The sequence below is a fragment of the Lutra lutra genome, chromosome 5 (genome assembly GCF_902655055.1).
Source record: "Lutra lutra chromosome 5, mLutLut1.2, whole genome shotgun sequence".
In the NCBI taxonomy this organism is placed as follows: Eukaryota; Metazoa; Chordata; class Mammalia; order Carnivora; family Mustelidae; genus Lutra; species Lutra lutra.
The window spans coordinates 139,364,322-139,390,360 of record NC_062282.1 but is presented as its reverse complement, the minus strand read 5'-3'; the positions used below and the strand labels follow the sequence as shown (position 1 = coordinate 139,390,360).

The 26,039-nt window shown below is 44.4% G+C and overlaps 1 protein-coding gene across 2 annotated transcripts in view; it reads left to right on the top strand.

The window, feature by feature from the left end:
- Positions 1-22,294, top strand: part of PRDM6 (PR/SET domain 6) — a 103,955-nt gene extending 81,661 nt beyond the window's left edge. For both annotated transcript variants that reach the window (XM_047731732.1, XM_047731733.1), the window contains 3 exons: positions 5,779-6,121; positions 14,470-14,646; positions 21,335-22,294. In XM_047731732.1, coding sequence (XP_047587688.1) covers positions 5,779-6,121; positions 14,470-14,646; positions 21,335-21,449 — 635 coding nt within the window. In that variant the 3' untranslated portion in view covers positions 21,450-22,294. The remainder of the gene's footprint in view (positions 1-5,778; positions 6,122-14,469; positions 14,647-21,334) is intronic.
- The last annotated feature ends 3,745 nt before the right edge of the window (positions 22,295-26,039 follow it).

Sequence of the window (26,039 nt, the reverse complement as noted above, 5' to 3'; positions counted from 1 at the left end):
CCTCAACGGCATCACAATGGCCCAAGTGAAGTCTCACTGATTTGCTTATTTTATTGTTTCAGCTCATTCATATGCTTTGTTGCTAGGGAATTTGGTTCCATAGATCAAAATCCAGAAAGTACTATGGACATATAAATCCCCTTAGAAGTCAGTTGATAGATAACCAGATCTTCTTCCAGACATTTGTGTGTGTGTGTGTGTGTGTGTGTGTGTCTGTGTGTCTACTGTATTAGATCATATTCTCCCTCACTTTCTCTGGCTCTCACTCTTCATCTTGCCCTTTTCTGCAGATAGTAACATACTATATGCATTGTTCTGTACCTCACTTTTTCATGTAACAGTGTAGAGTGGTGATGCATTTAGAGCATAAATCTCATCACCTCATACCCTAATTTAAAACCCTTTCTTACATGGGGGGTTGAGGGGGTAGGAGAAGAGTAAATGAAACAAGATGGGATTGGGAGGGAGACAAACCATAAGTGACTCTTAATCTCACAAAACAAACTGAGGGTTGATGGGGGGAGGGGGTTGGGAGAGGGGGGTGGGGTTATGGATATTGGGGAGGGTATGTGCTATGGTGAGTGCTGTGAAGTGTGTAAACCTGGCGATTCGCAGACCTGTACCCCTGGGGATAAAAATATATGTTTATAAAGCTGTAAAAAAAAAAAAAGAAAAAGAAAAAATAAAACCCTTTCTTGGCTTGCCATTACTCTTATAATGAATCCACAGTTCTTCAGTACGGTAGCCCATGGGCCATATAGAGTCTCCAGAAAGTATTTTGTGTGGCTCCCATCATGCTTGGCAGAATGAGAATTTGAGTGTTGTTGGACTGGCCATGCCCCATTCAGTTTGTTACAGACCCTACATCCTCTCTTGAGCTCCTTCCCCGCTCAGCATCCACACAGACACTATGGCCAAGCTGCCCACATTTCATCTCCTTGCATTGTCTTTTTTTCTCCTTCCCACCTGATACCTGCCCGCACTATAGGACTCACATTCAAGGTCACTGCCTTAGGGAAGCTGCCCCTCACACTGCAGTTGTAGCCACAGAAGTGATACGCTTTCTAGGTACCTCTTTGTATCTCTCATAACATGTATCATGCTTGTGGCAACACATATACGTTGTTCACATTTTGTTCTTTCTGAACCTGGGAGATGCCTTGCAATGAATGGTGATAGTTCACAGAGCAACCTGCAATTAATGGCATTTTAGATTTGATGAAACAGAGTAAGTACTTGTTTGTAAAGACTTGTTTGATATCTGTCTCTCTCACTGGAGTGTAAGTGGCCTGAGGCCAGGGGCTGGGGCTTCCTTATCGCTGGAACCCCGCAGCACCAGGGGTGTTAGGCACCAAGCAGACGCTCACTAGGTATTTGTGGGCTGAATGAATGGACGAAGGTTTGTTTTAGGGATTCTGCATTTGCCGTTCCCAGTCTTTTCATTTGCCTGGGTTGGAGGAGTTCATGTTGTTCCTTGACACTAGATCCTTTAGGACTTTGAGAGTTTGCTCTCTACTTTCTCATCTTTGGTAGGCGGAAGAGACTGTACTAGCCGGGTGTGTCTTTGTGTAGAAAGCACTTCATTGTCAGGTCACTTTGGTTAGTCATCTCTGGGCGTCTTGCATTTGTCTGAATAGTCTGTCCCCTCTCTGATAAGGTCCTGTGTCTTGTTAATACTTTGAATTGTTGTAGGCAGCAGCGAGGCTGCCTTTCAGGAAGAACAGCTTTCAGTGTCCTTTAAGTCCTGCTTTAAAAAGCTATGCTTCGGTGCACCTGGGGCTCCTGGATGGATCAATCAGTTAAGAATCTGCCCTCAGCTCAGGTCATGATGCCAGGGTCCTGGGATCCAGTCCTGAATTGGGCTCACTGCTCAGTGGGGAGCCTGCTTCTCCCTCTCTGCCTGCTGCTTCCCCTGCTTGTGTTCTCTCTCTTTCTCTGTCAAATAAATAAATAAAATCTTTTTAAAAATAAATAAAAATTGAAAAGCTATCCTCCCTCGATTTCTAGGGTCCTATGGAAATGTGTGGAGGCTCTGCAGGACAGTTTAGAGCTCGGATTCATTGCTATTGTTCCCGTCCTTACTTTTTCTTCTCTCTGCATTACATGCTCATTTCATTCAGCAGGATTTAATTGAGTCATACTTAGAGTAGAGGAGTGTATACCAAAAGGGGAGTAGTGTCTCATTGTTGCTACTTACAGTTTAAAAGCGTATTACCTCTGCTCTCAGGCATCACAGAGAAGGCAATAACGAGACAGGGCATAATTTAATTCCAGCCATCTGCACCGTTATTGCCTGATACTATTACTACCTCGGATCCCATATATCCCAGATTATTATACAAACTGGTGTAAATTCTTCTTTATTACCATGTTGACATTGATCATTAAAGTTAAATTCATTTGCCCACCAATTCTCATGCTTCGTATAAAGGGGATGTGACCTTAACCATTTTTGAAAATTAATTTATTAGGTTATTTTTCAGGAGAGGTGAGAAGTCAAAATTTACAATCTGTACGTAAAGTCGCCTTTGCTTTAATTTCCCCCAAAGGCATTATATTCCTCTTCCCACGGCGAAGCTTCTGGCTGGTGACCCTGCTCTCATGCGTGCTGGTGGTATCCTCATTTGACGATCTTTCCACCATGCCTTCCTGTTGGTCTGGCGCTTACCACCCTGCAAGAGCTTCGAGTTGCCTGAAAATGTGTGGGTTCCCCTGTAATTTGTCGCTTCTGGCTTAGTTATAAACAGGCGACACAAAATGGGTTCTGCCCTGATCTCTGACGATGCTGCTGTTACTTTTTGCTAGAAAAGGACTAAGCCCCTGTGTCAAATATCCCTCCTTACCTTTCAGTGCCGATTTCGAGAGTAGTAGTCTGTGTGCAATGTTTTTTTATTTTTGGAAGCCTAAAATGTGTGGACAGATTTCATATTGATTATACACTTTTGCCTCAGAGGTCAAAATTACACGTAAATATTTACCTATAAGATATAGACACACATGAACGTGTACATGGGTGTGTAAAGGTGTATATATAGCATGTATGTGTATATGACATACATGTTTATAGGATATAGTTACACACACACACACACACAGAAAACCCTGTACTAGCCATAAAACGTTCCTTTTATTTTTGAAAAACAGCTGGTGAGCAGTGACAAGATTCAAGTGTGGCAAGAAAAAAAAATGCCTTGTAAGTTAGAAGGCTAAAGCTTCCAGCTCAGCTGTCTTTAACTGCCTGTGTGACCCTGGGCAGGTGCCAATATTGGACCTTCTGGGGCTTCAGCTCTTTTGATTCATAAGAAGAGAGGGTTGGTTTAGATCTGTGATTCTCAAACCTGATGGTCCATGAGAAGCACTTGGGGGAGTTTCTAAAAGTTCAGATGTCCATGTCCTATCAATAGAGTCCAATTGATTGATTGGTTGATTGATTTTTGACAGAGGGAGAGAGATAGAGAGGGAATACAAGAAGGGGGAGTGGGAGAGGGAGAAGCAGACTCCTTGCTGAGCAGGGAGCCTGATGCAGGGCTCCATCCCAGCACTCTGGGATCATGACCTGAGCCAAAGGCACACATCTAACCACTGAGCCACCCAGGCAGCCCTGATTTAATTTTTTTAAGAGCCTCTCCTGTGAGTATAAATGTGCATTCCGCTGCACAGACCCTAGGGTCTCCCCAGGTCTGCCAGTCTCTTGCTTTCTTTTCCCTTCCCAAGACAGGATGGGCCATGCTGCCAGAGCCGCATAAACAGAGCTGTTCCTTTTGGTGGATTTGTATCATAGCTGTATCATTGTATCATTGTATCATAGCTGATACAGCTGCATAGCTGTATCAAAATTCTACAGAACATTCTCTGGGTTGGAGAGTCCTTAATGGCAACACAGTATCCACTTGCTCTCCACTGAGAATGGCACCTCCCTGTCCACCCAAACACAGAGCCTCCTGGTGGTCACTGTCCACCACCATTCGCTCTTTGCTGTTGAACTCGCTTGAGTTTTCGTGCTATATAGGCATCTCTGTGATGGTCTGTGGCAGGGAAGGACAGAAGCCCCCAGGTCATCTGTGTTCTTCCATGTGACCTTGAACCAGTGGTCCAGAGCCATGGTTTCCTTCCCACCCCCTGTCTTTTTGCCCTTTAACCTCTTCCAATTTTTTGGTCTCTGATTTTCTTCTCTTGCCTACCCTGTAACCTTTCATCTCTTTGACCCCTGAAATAACCAATAAATGCATGTTATCTATGCAGTAGTTACTTAAAACAAGAACGGTAGTTTCGAAGTGTGTTAGGTTCTGATCCCTTCTGCCCATGTGAGTTGACCAGCAAGTGCATGAGACAGATGATTAGTATCATAACAAGTTAAAGAAACCGATTTCACCTCTCTTAGTCTCCCTTCCTCAGAAGTGTTTCTTACTTCTAGTTCTTTCCCCACCATTGCAGTCCACATCCATCTTCCCTCCTTCCAGTCTCTTCTCCACATTGGTGGGAATGGTGGCTACCATTGATGGTAGGCCTTATGAGGGATGCTTTCATTGTCTCATTTACATGTCCTAACAGGAGGTTTCAGGATGAACCCTGCACTCCTAGGGTGCCACATCTGTGGCGTGGCATGGCATTTTCTAAATACTGTCTATGCATTGACTTAATCCTCAGGGTGACCCATTTTACGTTTCACCAAGGACAAAATTGGGGATTTCGACTTTCAGACTTGCCAGCCGTCCCAAGGCTGATATAGGTAGTGGAGTTAAGATAGGGGACATCTCAACCACTTCGCCATGCTTCTGTTACTTCTAGGATTCTTACTCCCACTGGCCTCCTTTTACAGATGGGGAAACTGAGGCATGGGGAGTTTTGTGGTTTTTTTTTTTAATAACTTACCTAAGATCACCACGCTAACAGAAGGCAGAGTCGAGAGTTGAACCCTGGTCTTTCTGATTTCAAAACCCGAGTTGCCGGCACCCTACTCTGTTGCCCCATCCCCACTCTTACCTTAGTTGCTGCACCCTGTCTGTAGATCACACCTGACTCAAACCCACCCTGAACACTTTCCTTGCTTTTTTTTTTTTCCTTGCACTTTCTGTACAGAAACACTGTGCGTGTCTGTTTCCTAGGTCTGACGTCTTTTATTTATTTGGACTTTAAGGAGCCTCTGAGATCTACCCCCTCTTATACCCCTTATTCCCACGGTGTTGAGAACCCATTCCTGCTTGGTCAGCCCGTCTCCATCACCGTCCCACCAAGGTGCCAGACTTCTGTCTCCAGGTGTCTTTCACATTGCTGCCTTCATCTTTCAGCCTGTGCTTCCGGAATGTTCTGTGCTGGCAAGGTCCAGTGGAAGGCCTGAAATCCCGAGAGCCTGGATCTCTACCTTCTCAGCATTGCTCACGTTTACCCTCTATGGGCAGCCACCCTTTCTCTCCCCCCCTCCTTTGCTGTTTTTTCCTTCTGAACGCCCTCTAAACCCAGAGGCAGTGTGGAGTCTCATCCTGTAGTCTTTATGCCTCAACCCGTAAGTGAACTCTGTGAGGCAAAGACAGCGTGCCAACAATCCTGAATGTATTGTATTTGCTAAATAAGTAGGCATTGAGGGAGCTAGGAATTTGCAGCAAGCCTGCTTCCCCCACCCCCCTGAGGCAAAGAGTCTGTTCCTGTGTTACTTTGGAGTCCAGAAAAAATTTTAAAATCTTGATCTGTAGGAATGTTTTTTTTTTTTAAGTGTGTGTTATTGTGTTTATTTTCAAGGCCAGCAAAACTGATCTTGTCACCCTCTTGCTGTTCTCCCAGTAAACGTGCCCTCGACGGTCATGGAGGCCATGTGCAGACAGGACGTCCTGCAGCCATTCAGCAAGAGCGGCAAGCTGCCCCCTGCCACCCAGCAGCGCTCCGTGGTCTTCCCACAGACTCCCTGCACCAGGAACTTCTCTCTCCTGGACAAGTCCGGGCCCATGGAATCAGGATTTAACCAGATCAATGTGAAAAACCAGCGAGTGCTCGCGAGCCCGACTTCCACCAGCCAGCTCCACTCAGAGTTCAGCGACTGGCATCTCTGGAAATGCGGGCAGTGCTTTAAGACTTTCACGCAGCGGATCCTCCTACAGATGCACGTGTGCACGCAGAACCCCGACAGGTAACCCCAACTCTCGCTGCTCCCCACGCAGGGCGACCCCATGGTTTGTCTTCTGCCTGCCGGGCTCCGGGTGCCTCCTCTGGCCGCACTGTGCCTGCATGGGGCTATGGAGGGGCGGGGTAGGTGAGAACCCTGTGATGGGAGGTGTGCGCATTCTGGAAGGGCACAGATGAATGGTGGGGCCCCTGCTGGACTTTATTGTCGAGACGGGCTGTGGGTTATGGGGAGGACTCTGCTCTTGGTGTCCACACTGTTCTGCCCACGTCCAACGGGGAGCAAAGTAGATGGCGCACACCTGAATATCATAGCTGGAAAAATGAGGTCAAGCTCATCAGAATCCTCTCTGTCTTCCTAAGATAATATAGCTGGCTGCTCTGCTTGCTGTCACGGGCATTTCAGGGTTCACCTCCAGTGTGCCGTGGGTATGAACTTAATTAAGTACTAAGAGGTAATGAATTGGAATTTTTTGCTTAGTACTATTTTTCTTCAGAGCATGCAAAGCCATAAATCCTGCAAAGCTGTCAAAAGGAAATACCTACTCGGCCAGTGATGTGGAGGAAAACAGATGCCACTTATTCAATAAACTAATATCCACACAGAAGAAAAATGTTGACTAGATACCTCAGAGTCAAAGTTGGTTTGAAAGTTTGTCAATAAAGAATTTTATGGCCATGAACTGAGGATGAAATTTAGCTGAACAAGTGAATTAAAATTTCAGGTGCTCTGACGAGTGGCACAGTAGATATAATGGAACTATTATTTATGAATCAGAACTGGTTTATTCGACAGTCTGGATAGCTGGGAGCACAAAAGACAAAAATCAAAATAATTCAATAAGGAAGGAGTGTATTTTCTCTCTCTCTCCTTCATGTCCTGTGAAAAATTTGATTAAACCCCAAATATCCAAGAATAGCCTTGAAAACGCACTTCGAATAGAAACGCTGGAAAGGATTTTTTGGAAGGAGGATGGGAGACTCGGAGGCAGGTCTTCTGAATTATTTTCTTAATTTGGCCACTGATTCATTTAAGTCACTTATACTCTCTGCCTTATTTTCTACGCCGGGCTGTCCCCTCCCAGCCATGCAGAGTATAGCAGCATCATAGAAAACTCAGCAGGGACACAGAGAGTGGAGGGGTTGCAGAGAGGGGATGGAGCTCTTCTAAAATAATAAAAAGAATCCCTTTTAGTGTACATAAGCATATGCATTTATATGTGTGTATGTTTTAATTTGTGCCATTCTAGAAACCACTTGCTTAAGCATCAGAGCATTGTTGTAATTAATGTTGAAATGGTTGCATGATGGGTGTTTAAGGCAGCTGGTTTTTTTTTTTGTTTTGTTTTGTTTTTTTTAGGATTTTTATTTATTTGACTGAGAGAGAATTCACAAGCAGGGGGAGCAGCAGGCAGAGGGAGAGGGAGAAGCAGGCTCCCCAGCTCCCCACTGAGCGGAGAGCCAGATCTGGGACTCAAGTCCCTGGACCCTGAGATTGTGACCTGAGCTGAGGGTAGATGCTTAATCGACTGAGCCATCCAGGTGCCCCAAGCAGCTGGGTCTTTATAATCTTCTACTTCTGACAGGAGAGGCTCTAGTAAAAATATCACCAGATCCAAACATCTTAGTACTTTTTGGCTTTACAGGAGTTAGGAAAGTTTTGAAAATGTTTTCCTCACTCAGAAAGCGTTTTCTTTGAAAGTTCCTCTCTCCTGCAGGTGTACATAGAGCTTTAAGATCTATCTATCTAAAGTTTGCCATGCATTTTCATAGTTTTTTAAATATTAAAAGATGCATTAATTTGTGTGATCGTCAACATTTTAATCGAGTGCATTCAGATGTGTTTGGATCTGTTGTTTGCACAGGTGCATTGTTGTCATAAAAACTGAACATGCAAAGTGAAATGAAATGATGGTTGGAAGTTTCTGGATACTGGAATCCAAAGCTTAGCTTTGAGTATGATACGATTTCATGCTGAATATCACATAAAACAATGAGAATAGGTTGCAGTAAATAGATACTGAAACAGACTATTTTATCTAACCCCAATTACACTTAGAAAACTGTATGTGTATTATGGTTCAAGTCCCTAGGAAGTCTGTCCCATCAAATAATAGTATCATCATTTGCAAAGCATCTGTATAAACTGCCAGAAAAAATACCTGACAGATGGAGAAAACTTACCTATACAAAATGCATTTTGTATCTCGATACACTGGTCAGTGCAGATTCTAAGCTAATTTAGAATTATTGGCAAAAGTCTGAACAGCATGAGATTTCCATCCTGTGTGAGATCCTCATGGGCTTATTTGACTCAGATCCCCAAGTGTGGTGTGGCCAGCCTTCCCAGATAAGGTACAGTGGTGGGCACTTGGTGCCCAGGTAGAAGGGCAGAGTGGGATCTAATTACTCAAGAGGTGGGTTCGTACTTCTCCCTTCCCTGAGCTTTGTTGCTCAACACTTGAAAAGTGGTCACTGTCATTCATGGATCAGTTGAATTCAAGATTTATGACTTCAAGAAATTAGGCCCTTTATAGGCAAAGTAATAAGGTACATTGCTTCTTAGTCGTGTTGGGGAGACGCTTGAATTACTCCCATCATATTCAAATTGATTATTGGAGGTAAGAGGCAAAGTCTGGGAGATACCCACTCCCCATGCACTTGTTTCTCTCTAGGTATCCAATTTGCTTTTAGTGTGTAGGACTGGAAGAGCTCTTTTCTGTTCTAGACCCTAGAATGCTATCTCGGAACTACCAAGTCTGGAAGCAAAAGACATTCTCCATAATACTTAACCACATGAGTGAATTGCTAAATAGGAGAAATATCCAGAACTAAATTGAGGCATCAGATTTCTATATGATGGTCCTGAAATTTGGAGCCTTTTCTCTTATTATATGTGGGGAGAATTACAACTGCTGAATGTACCTATTTTCTTTAGGTATTGACTTCCTAAACGAGCTGGCATTTCATCTTTAGCAGTTTGTGTCCATTCAGCAGTGACAAAGCTTAGGACGTGCCAGTCAGAGACTGTTTCCCCTCTGTTTGAAAAACTCAAACACTTTTGATAAGAATATCTTGCTAGCACCAGAGGCGAAAAAGAGAGACATTGAAGACAAAGTCAGAGGGTAAACAGGTTAGAGTTTCAAACAGGTCCAAATTTGAAACAGGCCCCTGAATCTGAGGTCCAAAAGATTTTTCACTCAACAGACGGAATATTTGGCCACGAAATCCAAGACATTTGAACCTTCATCAAAGAGACTGTATTTGTGAGTTTTTCCATGTGAGAGACCATCAAAAAGTCTCTGCCTTGATATAAAAGAAAAAGATCTGGGGACACCTAGGGTTGCCAGCATTACCATTTTTCATTACTACATTATTTACTCTAAATGCAGAAAGAAATTTCAGTTGACCTGGCCAGGTAGGAATTAGCACTAAAGACAAAAACATGTCCAGGAGGGTCCGGGAACCACAGAGATGTTATTTCTTGCTTTTTTTTCCTGTTAGTATTAAACAGACCCCCAATTTTCTTCTTCCTTTTTCCCAAGTTTTGTCTTTTCCTGAGTGAATTCAAAGGGAAGAAGCTGTTAGGTTGTAGATCCACCAAAAGTTTACTTAGGGACTTCATAAACACTTGGGGTTTTTGCATTAGCTTATGACCTAACCTAGGATGGCTTAAATCCCTTTTGCTTGAACCAGGAGGTTAGAAATCCCTTTTCTCTTCTGTTTTTCTGCTGCAGAAACTTGCAACAGTCCCACTGGGGGGGCTCCAGAAAGGGGTAAGCAACGCCTTCAATCTCGGTGGATTATTTTCGGATGATCATGTCTTCTTTTTATTTTCGGCAGAAAGTGTCTTTATAATGCTTATCTTTATGTTGCGTCCTTTTCTTGTCTCCTTTTTGATTTTTGTGTGGCCGCTGTTTGCCTTTTAGCCTCCTGGGTGCCCCATCAGCTCCTCACATTTGTGCTGTGTTCAGTATCATCATCTGTGATTGGTTTGGTGGTACCAGAGGACAAGACGACCCTCAAAGGTGCTGTTGGTAGGAGGAGCCTGGAGATAATCCATCACCATCCCCACAATCGTTTCTTAGCAATGTGTCCGTGTTCCTGTGTTCCACTGTCCTCCCCCAACCTTCCACATCCCTCCCCACCAATCCCAAGTGGGAAGCTTCTCTTCTTTCTAGGGTTCCATGTTCTCCAGGTCCTTTGGCTCTGTACTCTTGTTGCTTCCCTAAAATCTTTCCTCCTTCCATAGACCTGCATTCTTTTCTCCCTCCTCACAGCCAGCAGTGACCTAAGAAGTGCTCCCTTTGAAGTCCTGTGAGATTTGCATGAGGGCGGACTTGACTTGGGGCAGAGGCAGAATGTGGGCCCAGCTGAACAACTTTTGTCCTGGAGGCTTCTGTTGCCATAAACGAAAAATCAAAAGATTAATATTTTAAACCAAACACACTTAATTTTGTTAAATGTTTCATCCTTTCTGCTCTGTGTACACCAAACCAATTACAGACTCAAAGCAAATGAATTGCACATTGTCCTAGAGGGGAATCTTGGGGAGGGTTAGTGCCAGTCACAGAGAGCGCCAGGGGATGTACAAAATTGTCTCGCCACTTTCTGTCTGCTTAAAAATGAACCCACAGTGATAAATGTTCACTAGGTCAACCCAGGCTTTGTCGGTTTTGTAGTTTTTTTTTTGTTTTTTTTTTTTTATTGAGTATGGGACACCTTCTCGTTTTCCATGAAGCCTTGATATTTCTGTGTTGACACTAGTCACACACAAAGCTAGGTAAATTGAAAATCATCAAAATTAAGTAATTAATTTCTCATGCCATGAACTGTGGCCATGAACCATGGAGCTCTTGGCTTCCATATTGGATAGCGTAGACACAGAACATTTCCAGCATCGGACAACAGTGCTAGATGTCTCAAGTAATAAAAAAGCCATGAGCTTCTTCTGATTTTGAGATGTCATCCCTGTGTGAGGAATGCTGGTTGCATTTCTTTTGAGAATAATGAAATGTCTGTGGAGGAAGACTTGGGGAGAATCAGAGTGCTTAAGGAAGGAGAATCCCATTGAGCTGTGAACCTGGAAGGAGAAGAGCCAAACACAGCCCTCCATGATGTCAGTCGTCCTGAGCTCCTGATGGCAGGGAGGAAGAACTCTGGAGTTGAAATGGATTGTATCTACTGTTTAGTAACGATTGCTGGATTGCTGTTTGGCCAGACCTTGACAAGTTAACGAGAGTGTTAGTCATCAGAATAAAAAGCTGAGTAATGGCAAGGAATTCCATGCCCTTCAGGTGTACATTGTGAGTCTTAACCCCTGTGGCCATTTTTTCCAAAGAAGATTCCATAGTGATGATAGTTTTTTCCGAGCCCTGCCCTCAGTCTTGGGAGAATTCATTTTGTCTTGAATGTAGGCCTTTGTCTTTACATGAAGCCCAACAATGCAGTCCGTGTCAAAATTACTTTTGGATTATTTCCTTTTATTCATTTTTTAGGAAATAGTAAAAATCCAGGGAAAGAAGGAATCTTGTCTACTTGCTGGATGGCTTCTGTAGTTTCTGAAGGCCGACTTTCTGTAGATTTCTAGGCTGAGAGAGAGACAAGCTGTTATTACAGTGCCAGCTAGAGTATACGTTTTAGTTCTGAATTGTACCTAAAGTCAGCTTCTGCTAAGGCGAATGTAACCATTTGGTATAAAATCTTTTCTTCAAGTTGCCCAAGGATGAAAGTATATCACTTTGTTTCTTGAGATCAGTTAAAGTAAGGCTTAGTTCTACATTTTGGTACTAGATTTTCTTGTTGCCTTGAATTCTCAGATGTTTACTAAGTACGTTTAAATGGTTTGTATTCTAATGAGCATGAACACACACACACACACACACACACACAACCTTAGAAGGCTCCATGTCCTGGGAGCTGCCTTGTAGACTCAATAGAAGATGGAGGTCATATTGTTGGTGCTACGTCTCATGGGGCCATGTCTTGGACAGATCCCCAGGCAGCACGTGGTTGATGATGATCTGGAAGGAGGAACGGAACACGATGAGATGCAGGAGAACAGCTAGCTCAGCGTATCGCTCTTAGCAGAGAGATGAGACAGTCATCCGGAAGTGGAGTTGACTCGTCCAAGTCCCACAGCTGCCTGATGCTAGCGGCTGAAGCAGGACTCCACTCTGCTGTCTCCCCTTTTCTCTAGACCTTTCCATTCAGTCCAGCTTAATTCTACAAGGTTTTTATAAAGCCGTGCCTTAGGTCACTGGATACCTAGCAAGTGCCTCTTGGGCCAGGAGTGGCCAAGAGGGATGTGTTAGAGTCCTCTGTGCTTTCCCTTGGGATTCCCTTGGGATTGACTTCTGACTATAGGAAATAAATCTCCCCAACTTTTGACAGCGGACTTAGAAAAAAAGAAAAGATTAATTGGTTTTATTTAGTGGCTTATTGTTTATTGTGATAGCTATTAAAAATAGGTAACCAGAGGCTAATCACTGTTAATGGTCCCTTCACTATTAGAAAAATCAATTGTCAGGGGATATAGCATATATTAATAAATTATTTTGTTTATAATCTTCCATAACATTTAAAAAAGTGGACTCCTGAGAGAATTCTTTTCTTGAGGCACACTCTAAGGTCAGTGGTTACTACAAAGGCCAGATCTGGCAGGGGGACCTTTCCGTGTATATGAAATTTTAATGGCGTTCACAGCATTATTTAATAACACACACGTGCAATTATCAAGATTGATAAACTCCTTACCAAAGATGCTTCTATGTATTTTTTGAAACTTGTTTGAGAGCAGTTAAATAGATTTCTAAATGTAAGTAATTAAAATTGTATAGTATTGAGTTATTGACCAATCCTGGACTATTAATCAAGCTAAAAAATTCTACAATCAGTGCTCAGTGCGCTGAAGCCTGGTAAAATAATAGTGTTGGTGTTCAGTGAGGCAAGTAGCCACAATTAAGCACTTCACTTGACAAATGAGCGGGTCCACTTTATTTTGCACTTAATTGAATCGTTGTCCGGGCTCGCTCACCATTGTCTCCTGGCACTTCGTTTTGGTTCCTGGTCTTTGGGGCTTACGCATTTGCGGAAGGTAGAGCAATTAAGTCAGCATCTGCCACTGGCTTTTTCAAACTCAGCCAGGAAATATCTGGGCCACCAACCAGGGCTTCGCCAGTGCCTTTCACATCCCTCGTGACCGATTCTTAATTTTCTTCACCAGAATTTTAATAAACAAATGAGAGCACTATCCAAGAATGATGTGAGGTAGCTTCTAAAGGGGCAAACTCTCCCAGGTTTTCCCATCCCTCCCCAGATTCTGCTTCAGTCAGCAGCAGAACTTACGCAGAGAAGACAGACTTTTAATCTATTTTATGAAAACCCCAAATTGATGTGCTTCTCCTGAGCTGGAAAGAATGCTCTCTGATAATCTTGCTAATTATCAGGTACTTGTCACCACTTCCTTCTACTTCCCTCACATCACCGTCCTCCCTCCTGCAAACACAGCGACACCCCATCATTTCTGTGCCGCTCTACGTCATTGCTTGCCACCGAATTAAACTGGGAAGTTGAAGTTTAAAGAGAAGACCCAGTGGATAAATATTAGTGTGTGCGCATTTGTGTGAAGATTAGGCACAAGTCAGGATTGCTTTTATAAAGAGACAGATCTGGTTACGCACCTGGGTTCATCCGTGAACTCTCCAATGACCCCGAGTTGAGGTTGTATTTGCAGACCCCAAGGCAGTTGTGTATTTATTAAAACACGCAGGCAGCTTGCTGCTTTCTCTGCATGTTTACGCCAGGATCAAGTCCCCACACCCTACAGTAACCTTGGCCTCAAGAACTTAATTCCTGAGAGGACAGTGTATCCTGCGTTTTCTGAACTGACAGAGATAGTAACAGAGGCTCTCCCTGCCACAGAGGATTAGTGTGAAGATGAAAGTAGGTAATTGATGTAGCACTTTGAAGAGTTTCAAGTGCCACAGAATTAGGAGCAACAATTACATATCTTCTCTTCTAATGTTCTGCTTAATCGAGCCCCAGTGCTCCCAAAAGTGCCCTAATACTTGCCTCGGGTGGGGATAAAAACAAGAAAGTACAGGTTCTTGAAATGATACGGTTAATCCCGGAAAGGAATACTTGTTTGGGAATTAAAGTGCTTCAGAAGCTCTGTGAATTTTGTTCCCGTGGCCCCATGTGCGGGTCTCAGGGGACCCTGCAGCCAGAGCCCAAGGGTGCTGTTTGGAAAACTGAGAAAATGTCACCAGAAAGCTCTGGCCCTTGACTCATGATGCTGATTTGCCCTGAATGACACAGACGGTAATGACCAGACAGTCTCTTTATTTATTTCAGACCTTATCAGTGCGGTCACTGCTCCCAGTCCTTTTCACAACCGTCCGAGCTGAGGAACCACGTGGTCACCCACTCCAGTGACCGGCCTTTCAAGTGTGGCTACTGTGGTCGTGCCTTCGCCGGGGCAACCACCCTCAACAACCACATCCGAACTCACACTGGAGAAAAGCCCTTCAAGTAAGTAGAGCCTACCCGCAGAACCTCCTTTCCTCTCAAGCTGTGCGACCATGGACACAAGACGATCTTTCTGGGTCTGTTTTCTCCTCAGAAAAATAAGAAAGTAGGAATAAGTCATTTTAAGATTCTTTCTAGTTCCCAAGGGTCTATGTTTCTAGAATTTAAGCTAGGAGCCCCCACAAGGGGCCACCTTTGGGCCACCAGCAAGCCCATGACCATCAAGTGAGGTGATCCCGGTTTAGGACATCTAAAGAGTCATCCCTTGGGAAACTTGAATGTTTCAGGATTCTGGTGGATTTTGTCCTCCTCTTTCCTATCTGTTCAAGTGGTTTAAATCTGTGATAGCAGCCAACTTGTAGCTTTCCGAGTGTGCTCTTCAGATCTCAGAATTACTGTGTTGGTGACACAAAACAGAATGAAACACAACCACACACGGGGCACATCCAAATTCTTGAGGATTCAGAGAATGTGGAAAAAGGTAGGACTAAACTCCAAGGACTTTGCAAGGTAAGAGCTCCCCGGAGAGAGATTGTTCTAGATACAGTTCAATCATAAAAACAGCAGACGTCTGAATCATGCAAGATGGCCTGTTCTTTCACTCATTCATCTGTTTTTGTATGTGCTGTTCATTCAGCAAATATTTATTGAGCGTCTACTTTTGTGCTGGGTACCCAGCTAGGTGTAAAAGACATAAAGGTGAATGAGATTCACTCCCCCAGTCTTTGAAAACCACATCGTTTATGGGGAAGCCCAATTAATAAGCAAGTATTACAACATAGGATGAAAAGTATGAAAGTGAAGAACAGGAAGCTATATTCATACAGTGCTGCTGGGTAGCCCAGAAATAAAGTTCTCAGTGCTGTCTGGTGGACATGATGTTTAAGATGGGTTTTGAAGGATGAGTAGGAGTTTTCCAGGCATACAAAGGAGAGAGGCATTTCTGGCAGTCCACACAACATGTGGAAAGGCTTGGGAGTGAGAACCAATACATTTGACTTGGTCGGTTGTGTCAAAGCATCTTCTGGTGTCTGTGTGATCAACTCTTTTCTCTTCACCCCTCCACATATCTCTTTACTCATTTGCCATCTTGGTTTTCCCTGGCTGGGCAGGAAAATTTGAAGGACAGAGATGTAGACTATTTACTTTCTGTAAGACAAGATCAAGCAAGAAGAGAAATAATTCAGGCAGTGGGAGACAAATCCACTTGCTCCGTCTCAGCCAACGAGTCTTTGTAGAGTCTGATAGCCCATGATCTCCCTTTTGGATTTGTTGGCATGGTCTGTTGTTGTCCTGGTGTTTGGCCTGAGGCTCAGCTTGTCTCAGGGTAGCAGAGTCTGCTGGCTTGGGTCTTGCCTGCCTCGGTATCTGCCACCAGAGGGAGGAACTCATAAAAGTTGTCATCTTCACTTACCTCCCCACAATTTAGTTACCTTTATTCATTATCCTTAACTAGTTTCATCATGGTTTAATTTATGATATTGATAATCAAATGAGTTTTAATTTTTATCTGTGTACATGGGTGCAGGTTGTGTACTGCACAAAAGCCTTTGACTAAGGGGACAGGAAGAAGTCTAAAATCAAACCTGCACTGTACCAGTCAGGTTGGACCTTCTGGGGGCTCTGAGAGCCCAAAGGGACTGGTTTTTTGCAGTCTACCCTAGGGGCCAGTGGTTAGCGCAGGTGCTAGAGTTCCTGTCACAGGTGTTTTCATCCCTCACAGTGGACTTTGTCATCGCCCTCAGGCCTGACCCTCAGGGGCTCCACAGATTCTGGCTTCGTGACTGCTCTGGATGGGGAAAAGGGCAGTCACCCAAGTGCCAGGCCTTGGAGCAGGAAAGCTTCTCAAAAGCAAAGGTGATGGAGGATTGACGATCCTTCTGGCCCCTTACATTAGAGAGGGCAACCCGACGGAGAGAGTGCCAGGAATCAGATTGATTTTTATCTTGTTGCTCTGTAAATAGATTTTAGTAATTAATTGAAGAGGTTTCAGGGTCAAAATGGGAAATAGATTTCTATTAATGTTAAGGTGTTACTTATGTGTAACCTTGTTGACTCCACTCAATTTTTTTCCTCTAACATCCTGTTTTTGTCATGTTTCCAATAGAGTTGCCATTTTAACTTTAATTCATCAGATTAATATTTGAGGGGCTTTAATAATTGCATCTTTTTCCTTTCTTAAAGTATGTTTTTTGTGACCATCACCTAATTTCACCGGGAGAACAAATTAAGAATACCATATGGTTTGGTTGAATTAGATTCTAGGTACACGCTCTAGTTACTTCTGCTTCTACTCATATTCAGGTGGCTACATGCTGTATGTAGGGTGGGGTGGGTTTTATTTCTTTTGGTTCATCAAATATATATTCCCAGGGGAGACCCAAGTGTATGGTCATGTAAATAGTGCAAGTTTTAAACATCTTCTAGGAAATGGAAAGCTCAGTCCTTCAGTATATACAATCAGACCATCCAGGATTGAACTATCCCAAGTGAGTTTTGGGAAGCTTCTCACCATAGCTCATGGATATCCATCCCATGGACATTTGTAAATATTATGAATATTCCCTTTTACAAGCTCATGAAAGAAACATTCAAAAAAACTTTTGTTGCCGATTAGTCAATAAAATGGATTTTGCCACAACAGTTAATTTTACTATTTCAACTAATGGGTATTGGCTTAAACAATGTTACAAAGGAGGGGAAGGACCTCATAAAGATGTAGACCCCTAAAGTGTATGCCTCAGGCAGCTTCCACGGAGATGCCCCAAATGGCTCAGCCCCCAGATTGTCCCACCCACCAGGGCCCCAGAGGCTTTCACAGAATTCGCAGGAGCCTGCCACGACAAGGGAGGGTCTTTTCCAACATCTGAAATCTTCTGCTGGGATGTGGGTGTCAGCAGATCAAGATTATTGCAATCTAAAGAAGGCTGGAGAAGATCTGGCATTAAGAGATCAGAGTCTCGGTCCAGGCTTTGCCTCATGATCTGATTGGCTGAGATCCCACCGGAATCCACTCCACCCCCAAAGCAGCAGGTTGGTCACGGGCCTGTTGGCAGGCGACTTGACTGTCTGGGTGGGACTGGAAGTCATCGACAGCAAAGGAACAAAAGGAGACATCATTTCATTTAACAGTAATTCCTAGCTCTTTACTGAAACAAGGAAAGAAGGAAGGATATTAATTGGCATCTCCAACTTACTCTTTCTTGTGAGGACTCCTTTCTCCTTCCCTGTTCCTAAATATAACCTCTGAAGATTTCAGACAGGGGCTGCTCTCTGCTCTGCTCTGTCTGGATCCTCGTAAATTCCTTGGTGCTCAGCTTTGGAGCATGGGAAGACCAGGACTTCCCATATGAAAGGCTCTTCTCTGCATGTTTGTAAAAAGCAGGGGAAAATACTCATCAGTACATCTTTGCCTAAAGTAAAGAGTGGCTCATTATAAAATTAAAAAAAAAATCCAAGGATATTCCAAAGAGCATCTGATATTTTAACAAGACTTAGGCAACAGAGCGAATGAAAAGAGCATATCAGTAAATCGGCATTGAGCACTTTGTATGCCCAAGCCCTGCGCAGGCTGGTTCAGTCCAAGAAATATTTGGTGACAGGCCGCAGAAGCACAAAGGAAAGCTTCTTGAAGGTTTTCTTTGTAATGGAACTTGATGTCATTTTGGCATCTGTCAATTTCCGCTGGTAATTGTTAGGCTCCCGGTACCAATAATCCAGCCAACCATCACATAAAGCAAAGAATGACTTCAAATCTAAAAGGAAACCAAATCTAACTAAGATACCCAAACTTGTAGAAAGTTGGGGGCTTTCTTTGTCCCAAAGTATTCAGATCCCTTTCCACTTCAGGGTCCCTGTGATAGCCCCTTTAAGGGGGCTATCAGTACAGAGAGGAAGACCCGAGCGCAGGAGCCTTCCTGTGCTCCCAGTTCATTACTCCCATCTCTCCTTCCTTCTTATTCTGCTATGCCACATGAAGTTCAGGATCAGAGGCACCCAGGCCCCCGTCTGGGTTGGACCTCAGGGTTCATTAGATGCCAACTCAGACAAAGTCTAGCTCTGACTTGCCGGCCCCAGGCTTTTGCATGAAGTATGTCTTTTTGAGGAGTTTTATTCAGCTATTAAAAAGACCTCAGGAAAAGAACTTTTCTAAAATAAAAGGTAATGAATGTAAAATGGAGGCTCTTCCTTTATTTTAAAATAATATTTTTTTCAGGGCGCCTGGGTGGCTCAGTGAGTTAAGCCTCTGCCTTAGGCTCAGGTCATGATCTCAGGGTGCTGGGATCAAGCCCCGCATCGGGCTCTCTGCTCAGTGGGGAGCCTGCTTCCCCCTCTCTCTCTCTGCCTGCCTCTCTGCCTGGTTGTGGTTTCTCTCTGTCAAATGAATAAATAAAATCTTAAAAAAAAAAAAAGAATATTTTTTTCTATCTATTTCTCTTCACTTCCATAGCGGGTTGGTAAGAAACCAGCCCACACAGGTACACACATCTGCATGTTTTCATTCGCACTTGGAGGAGGTAACCCTGGAGGTGATTTTTCAGTGAGCATCTCGGGAACCCGACAGCGTGGACTTTGTAGATTTCCGATTCCGGGGGTGTAACTATCTGTGTGGCCACTTAGGCAAACTGCTAGAGAAAAGCCTAACTCACCTCAGAAAGTCTCTGTCTAATCTGGGTATTTAATTATCACATAGAGACGTACACTTGGCCTTATATGAAGCACGGAACTTCCTATGTCCGATTCTTTTTTTCAAATACCCAGGATGAGAAGTGCAGAAACACAACCCCAGGTCAATGGTCTTTCCTTGTAAGTGCTCCAGCAATTCTCTTTGAAGTGGATTCTAAAGCTTCAGAATTTTTTTTTTTTTTACAAAGTAATATAATAATTTGAAAGTTTGTCAGCAGTGAAAGGTAGTATATTTGGACACACTGATCCAGTAACTAATCAGTTTTCTAATAAACAATCAGCAATTCGCTAACATGTCATCAGCACCTCGGGAGGCTCTGGAGAGAGGATGAGCTGCCCGTGGACGTTAATGAATACACCAAAAATCATTAGCTGATCAATACTTCTGAGTTATTTTCATTGAGCTGATAGGTCTGATACATTAAAGCTGACATTATACATTTGTCAAGATCACAGTGCAGTTTTTAACAGTGGAACAGGCTGCTAAAAATATTCCCGGGAAGACAATCAAAAGAAACACAACTCCTTCACCCTGACACATGCAGCTAGCACAGGAGCCCTGGAAAATCCCAGTGTGATGGTCAAGCCCCCAGCTTCCCAACATTAAAAAATAGACAAGAACACCCCAAAGTGGATGGACATGTTCTTTTTTTTTTGTCCTTTTAGGTAAAGGCACTTTGTAGGGTGGACTAAAAAAGTCGGGGAGGGAAGAGAGGACTATTCCCCAGATAACAGGGCACGTGGCACATGATGGAGCAGTGGAGGCTTTAGAGGTCTAGAGAGCACTGCCCCAACCCCGTAGTGCAGGGACCTGAGACCGAAGGTTGTGTTATTTTCAAGAGGGACAAGTATCTGCAGGGACAAGTATCTCCTGAATATCCTTTTCTTCAAAGGATTGAGGAGAAGACATTAAGGGATGGTGTAGTGGCCACTGAACCCTCCCCCCCACCCCGCCATGGGTCTCGGCCATGCTCCAGGCAGCCCAGATGTGCAGGGCGGTGACAGGAAGGCACAGTTTGTGCCAGCTTGCTGCACTAGTTTGCATGTGTGCATAACCAGAGACAACCAGCCAGGAGTCATAGCCACCACGGGAAAGCTGGAAGCCACCATTGGACGTGTGCGCACATGCACATGCGTTAGTTTCTTTGTGGCTTGAGTAGCCATCAAGCTAGTGAGTGTGTTGCATGGGAGATGGGTCGAGCTCAGCGTCTCTAGGTTACAATTTTTTTTTGTTGTTTAAGTTGAAGACAGGAGCTTTTCCAGAAGCAGGGTGCCAGTTTTCTCCTCATCAGACACACTGACCCCTAATTATGGCTTCCAGGGTCATTCTTGTCTGTACCTTCTCGGGAGGTGGATTTCTTGAGCCAAGTGAGCACCGGCTGATGGTGAATTCATCTGTCTCCCACCCCACACTGCAGACAACTCTTTTAGCCACCACCCCCCACCCCCAGTTGTGGCTTCTTGGTGATACTTGTGCACCAAATCAGCCACCCACCCCCACTGCCCATAGTCACGCAGACCGACGTCGCGCTCCCTCCGCCGTCCACATTCGGAGGGGATGGCCCTAGGGCCGCCGTGCCCGAGCAGAGGACAATTCCCCGATTTTAAATTAGCAGCAGGTGAAATTCTGTTTGTCGTCAATTTCTCTTTGGGGTTACAGAGCAGAAAACTGCAGACAAGCTGCGGCTTTGATGGCTCACTCCTAAAAATCTCTTTTTGTTCTTTATCTATTTGAACTGACAGTGATCAGAGCTGCAGCAGGACAGGCCTCTCTGGAGAAATCACCTTCCCCCTGCCTATTGACAGATCCCTCTGTTCCGCACCAGACGGGCTTTGTCCTGTCCCGGCCCTCCAGGCCTGGGAAGGAGCCACCAATTAAACCTCTCGAGCTGGTAAAATCGGAAGCCACTTTGGAGTGTCGGTTCTCATTAGGCAGGATGAGAGGAAGCCCATCACCCTGCAGGCCCCGCTCCCCGGTCTCAATTTTCTCTCTTGCCTCCACTAGGTGCGAGAGGTGTGAAAGGAGCTTCACGCAGGCCACGCAGCTGAGCCGGCACCAGCGGATGCCCAATGAGTGCAAGCCAATAACCGAGAGCCCAGAATCAATTGAAGTGGATTAACTGATTGACTGGTTGGAATTAAACTGCAAGGGAAGTCATGATTAAATGTCATGGACACTTAAGCAAAACCAAAGATTTCCTCTGAGCAACTTTCAATCAGTCCCAGAAAACCAAAAGCAGTAATAAAATAAGTAAGATGTTAAGAGATATTGATCCTGGCGTGGAAGTCCGACCAGGACAGAGATTATTTATTTATGATTAGGAATGAGACTCGTTTCGGTGGACAACTGACCTGGGACGACTCCCGTGTCCGGTCCCACCGTGTATTTGCTTTGTTTCTAAAAAGCTTTTTTAAACTGTTATTTAATACCAAAGGGAGGAATCCTGTGGGTTCTTCTGCCCACACTTGTGACTGAGAACGCACAGGGACTTCTTTCTCATTGCACCTTTTTTTAGTAGCATGATTCAAGGGGACCCATTGTACGGCAGCCCCCCCAACCCCCCCTTCCTGCCGCTTGGGTTCAAGGTGGGGAGGGGGCCGATGCGGCTGCCCCGCCGGGACCGTGGAACCAGACGCCAGAGCCTCCACTAGGTCAATGCCACCGTGGGCCCCGAGGCTGGCGCGTTTCTGTGTTTTCCTACGCACTTTTTACACCACTCCTTCCCTCCGCCAGCCTGGCCTTGATGCAGATGAGCCTGGAAGAGGCAGAAGATGGTTCGGTTTCAGAATTCAAGGAGAAGTGGGGACCTGCCTTTGGCCGGTCAGGATCTCAAAAACATTGAAAATGTACAGAGCTTCATAATACAGTATATTGTTCCGAAGCAGCTAGTTGAGAAGAGTTTGTTTTCAGTACCGTTTTAGCTTAAAAAAACAAAACACAAAAAATAAAGTTCTTCGGTCTGAAGCTGAAATAGAAGGTATGAGGCTTCAAGGAATTTTTTCGTTGTGTCTGTGAAGGTGTTGAATATGTGAGCAGGACTGGTGCCCAGCCCCATTGCCAGTGCCCTGTGGAGGCCCTTTTCTCTTCCTTCCTCCCGTAGGTGAAGCCTGGGAGACCCCTTTCCTCCCTCTGCAGTGTCAGGGGAATGTTCCTGCAAAAATAAGGGACAGGAGCCCAGTCCAGGAAACAGTGAGAGGAGCCATCCCGGAGAGGGTTGTGATGAGAACAGACCGCGTGGGAACCGCTCATTTTATCCATTGGAATTACCTTGTCCTCTCCTCTGGCCCTTGACAAGGCTCTTCCTTCATCATTAATTTGTTGAAAGAGAAGGAATGGTGTCCATAATTTCACTATTTGGTTGAGTGCAAGGAAAGCTAGTGAACTTCAGCTGGTCTTTGGGCAGCCTGACGGCCATGCCCAGTCCCTCCAGGGCACATCCTACAGAATGATCTGTTACCCAGGAAGAACCGGCCGCTCCTGCCAGCATCATGGCAGGGACTGCATGCACCTTGTAGATGCCCTGATCTCCCAACAGCGGGACACAGTCTTTTAAGAAACTCCCTTAACTTTTAGACCTCCCAGGGTCTTCCCGTAACAAATATATAAGACCCAGAACTCGCTTCTGGAAGGCAAGGGTACTTCTTGGTTCACTCTACTTGGTCTTCATGGATTTGGCTCTCAGAACATCTTCCTTCCCTTCTAAGTTTGCTTCCCCATCCCTTAGCACCCAACTGTCCCATTGAAAGTGGAGGAGCACGGGGCCTCGTTAATTACATTTGTAATTTATTTATATATATGTTGTCAAAAAACAAAACCGAATTGAGGCAATTTGAAGATCAGATTGGCTTTATTAAAGGATTCCTGAATTGGGCCATGTCCTAGCTTGCCAGTTCCCAGGAGTTGGGAGTAACTGAGTAGGAGGTTTTTGTAGGAAGGAGGGTAAGGCAAGGAAGGTACCAGCAAAAGAAAAGGAAGGATTCTTTCAGGCCAGGACATCATCTTTTGGGGGAGAAAGGGACCTGCAGGATTTTTCTCGTGCAGGTTACCTCACTAGTGCAAGTCAGACATTCCAGATTGACTCTTAAAGGGTCATGTTTGTGGGACAGGTTGAAACTGTAATTAAGTCTTGGTGGGCTCTTGTAGGGGCCAGATGGCTCCATTTGGGGCTTGTTATTTCTCTTTTTCACAATATATTTATATCTCCAAATAATCTCTAATGTTGTGGGCTCCAAAGAGGGATTGGAACAATCCTGACCCCCATTGTCCAAGATGACCTAGAACATTCCCTCCCTGCATTCTTTTTGGCTCTTTGTCATGGAACTCCTAGCATTCTGTGCTCCTATGTAACCGAGGCTGATAGAAAGTGTTCCGTCTGGTAGATCAGGATGTCTTCTGTTTTATAGCTCCTTGTCTGAAATGATGGAGACATTTGCCGAAAATGTGTGCCATTGGGAAGGGTGGAAAAAACATGGAGCCATACGAATCCAAAACCTGTAAGAAAGTGTCAGATTGGCTGTATAGACGAGTAAGCTATTCTGTTGATTAAGGCAGAAGCATTTGGTTGTACATTTTGAACGTGACAATGAGGGACTCACCTGTACGTCCCTAACAGTTTCTTCCAGTGAGAAAAATCAGTTCCGCCATTTGCCATATTTCACTCTTTGAGACAAATGCACTCTTCTCCTTTCCCGTGACCTCCATGTACAGAAATTAGAAGATTTCACTCCTCCCTTGGTGTCTGCCATGGGAACTTTCCGTAACAGTGGTCTCTGTCACTCTTCATGGTCTTGCCAGCTGATCCCAAGGTCCCACTTAGTTTGGCGGTAGCCTTTTTAAACCAGAAGGTTCTTCTAGCTTTCTCCCTCCATTTAAGCTTATTGCCCGCCCACCTTTCTTAGTAAGGCAGACTTTTGGCCTGTATTTCCCACCGAACTTGGCCAGAAATATTTTCTCTTTAACAAATAGAAAATCGGGGACACTCCTAATGGTCACGTTGCTGAATCATTGCCAGTTTCTAGCAGACTAGCTTCGGCTGTTTGTCCGTAAGACAGGTCTCCACTTGTAAATTGACTTATAGAGTCCTGAGGTAGGTCCTGACGTCACTTGGGTCCCAGAGGCTTTTAAGTGAAGTATGTACTGAATAGGGGTTTCTCCTTAAAATCTCCCAACTGTTGCTTTAGTGTTTTTATTTAAAAATTGGCAGATACTCACACGGGACCTGCAAATGGGTGGCAGAAACTGCAGTCATAAAGATTTGCCAGTTTCCCTTATTAGCAACTTCCTAATTCATTACAGCCTAAAGAGAATAAAGGCTCTGAATTACTGAGATGGGGGGAGGCTATCTGCTGAATCGGTATTTGACTCCTGGAGGATTCCCTGTTTGCTCTCTTCTCTCCAGGGTGAATATTTTTCCCCCCAGAATAAGATGTACCATCCTTACACATGCTCATTTGTCTAGCTAAGAGTCTGAGCCAAAGGGTAATGCCAGGTAGGGCTGCAAACATCACATTTCTAGAAAAGTCTCGGTAACCTCAAGTAAGGCCAAATGTTTTCCCCAGGAAATGTGCATGATTTTTTTTTTTTTAAAGATAAGCTCTTTGTTTTGATTGTCTTTATCTTTAAAAGTGACTTTTTTAAAGGGGGGATGTACTTTTACATAGTTATTGTGTGGATAATTCAAGTTGTAAACCTAAATCTTGCAGAATTTGTATAATTTGATTCAGTTAAATATTTATTGAACATCCATTCAAGTGCGGCCTTTTGGTGCGGGGGAAGAAAGATTTCCGGTGTAACATAACAGAAAAAGATTGTGTTACCACTTCTCTCCTCCAAGGGCTTTATAGTTTATTGTGTTGTATCTTGGGAAAGCTTGATTCGAGTCCAGATATACGAAGATTTACTAACAGTTGCCAGCTCATGAATTCTTTGCATCAGTTGCCTCATTCCTCGTTTCATTCCTTTCCTCAACACATATTTAGTGAACTCTTCTTTGAGATAAAGATCCCATTTTTGGTGTTCGCTTTCAGTGGCATCGTGTAAGTGACTGTTGGCGGGAAAATGCAATTCTCCTTGTAAGTGGCTGGCTCGTGGCAAGGGGATTGTAGTTTTCTACACTGTTATTTTAGTGAAGTCCCAGAGATCGCTGCATCCGAGAATCAGAGAGCTGTAAACACAGCTAGAGACCAGAAGGTAGCGTATTTCAAGACAAATGAAGATATGCCACTACCTTGTCTTTGGTTGGCCCACTGGACCAGTGGTTCTTAGCATCCATGTCAAGATACCAAGACTAGAGTCAGAGTGTTAGGGATTTGATGACCCTTTTCCACAGTAATAAAGGCTGTGGACAAATAGGGACGGGGTGGAGTTGCTCAGGGAAAGAACCATGCAGACCTGGTGTGGGTCCAGAGGCCTCATGGGTGACAAGACTTGACCATGCAGCCCCTGTCCCCAGGGTGTGGCTATGGGACTCTCAGAGGTGGGGGCCCCTCTTGTTGTACTCAGGCATTTCGGAGAGCAAGTCAGCCTGGATATTCACCTCTGGTTTATGGAGAGCAGTTGTTTGGTTAAGTTTGTTCTTGAACCTCACCGTCTAGCTCTCAACGCAGCTTCCTCTTCAATGGCATCATGTTTCAGGGCTCCAGGTCTCTGGTGCATCAATTGCAAAACAAATTGGTAGCTATTGGTTTTAAGAGCTGTACATGAAATAAGC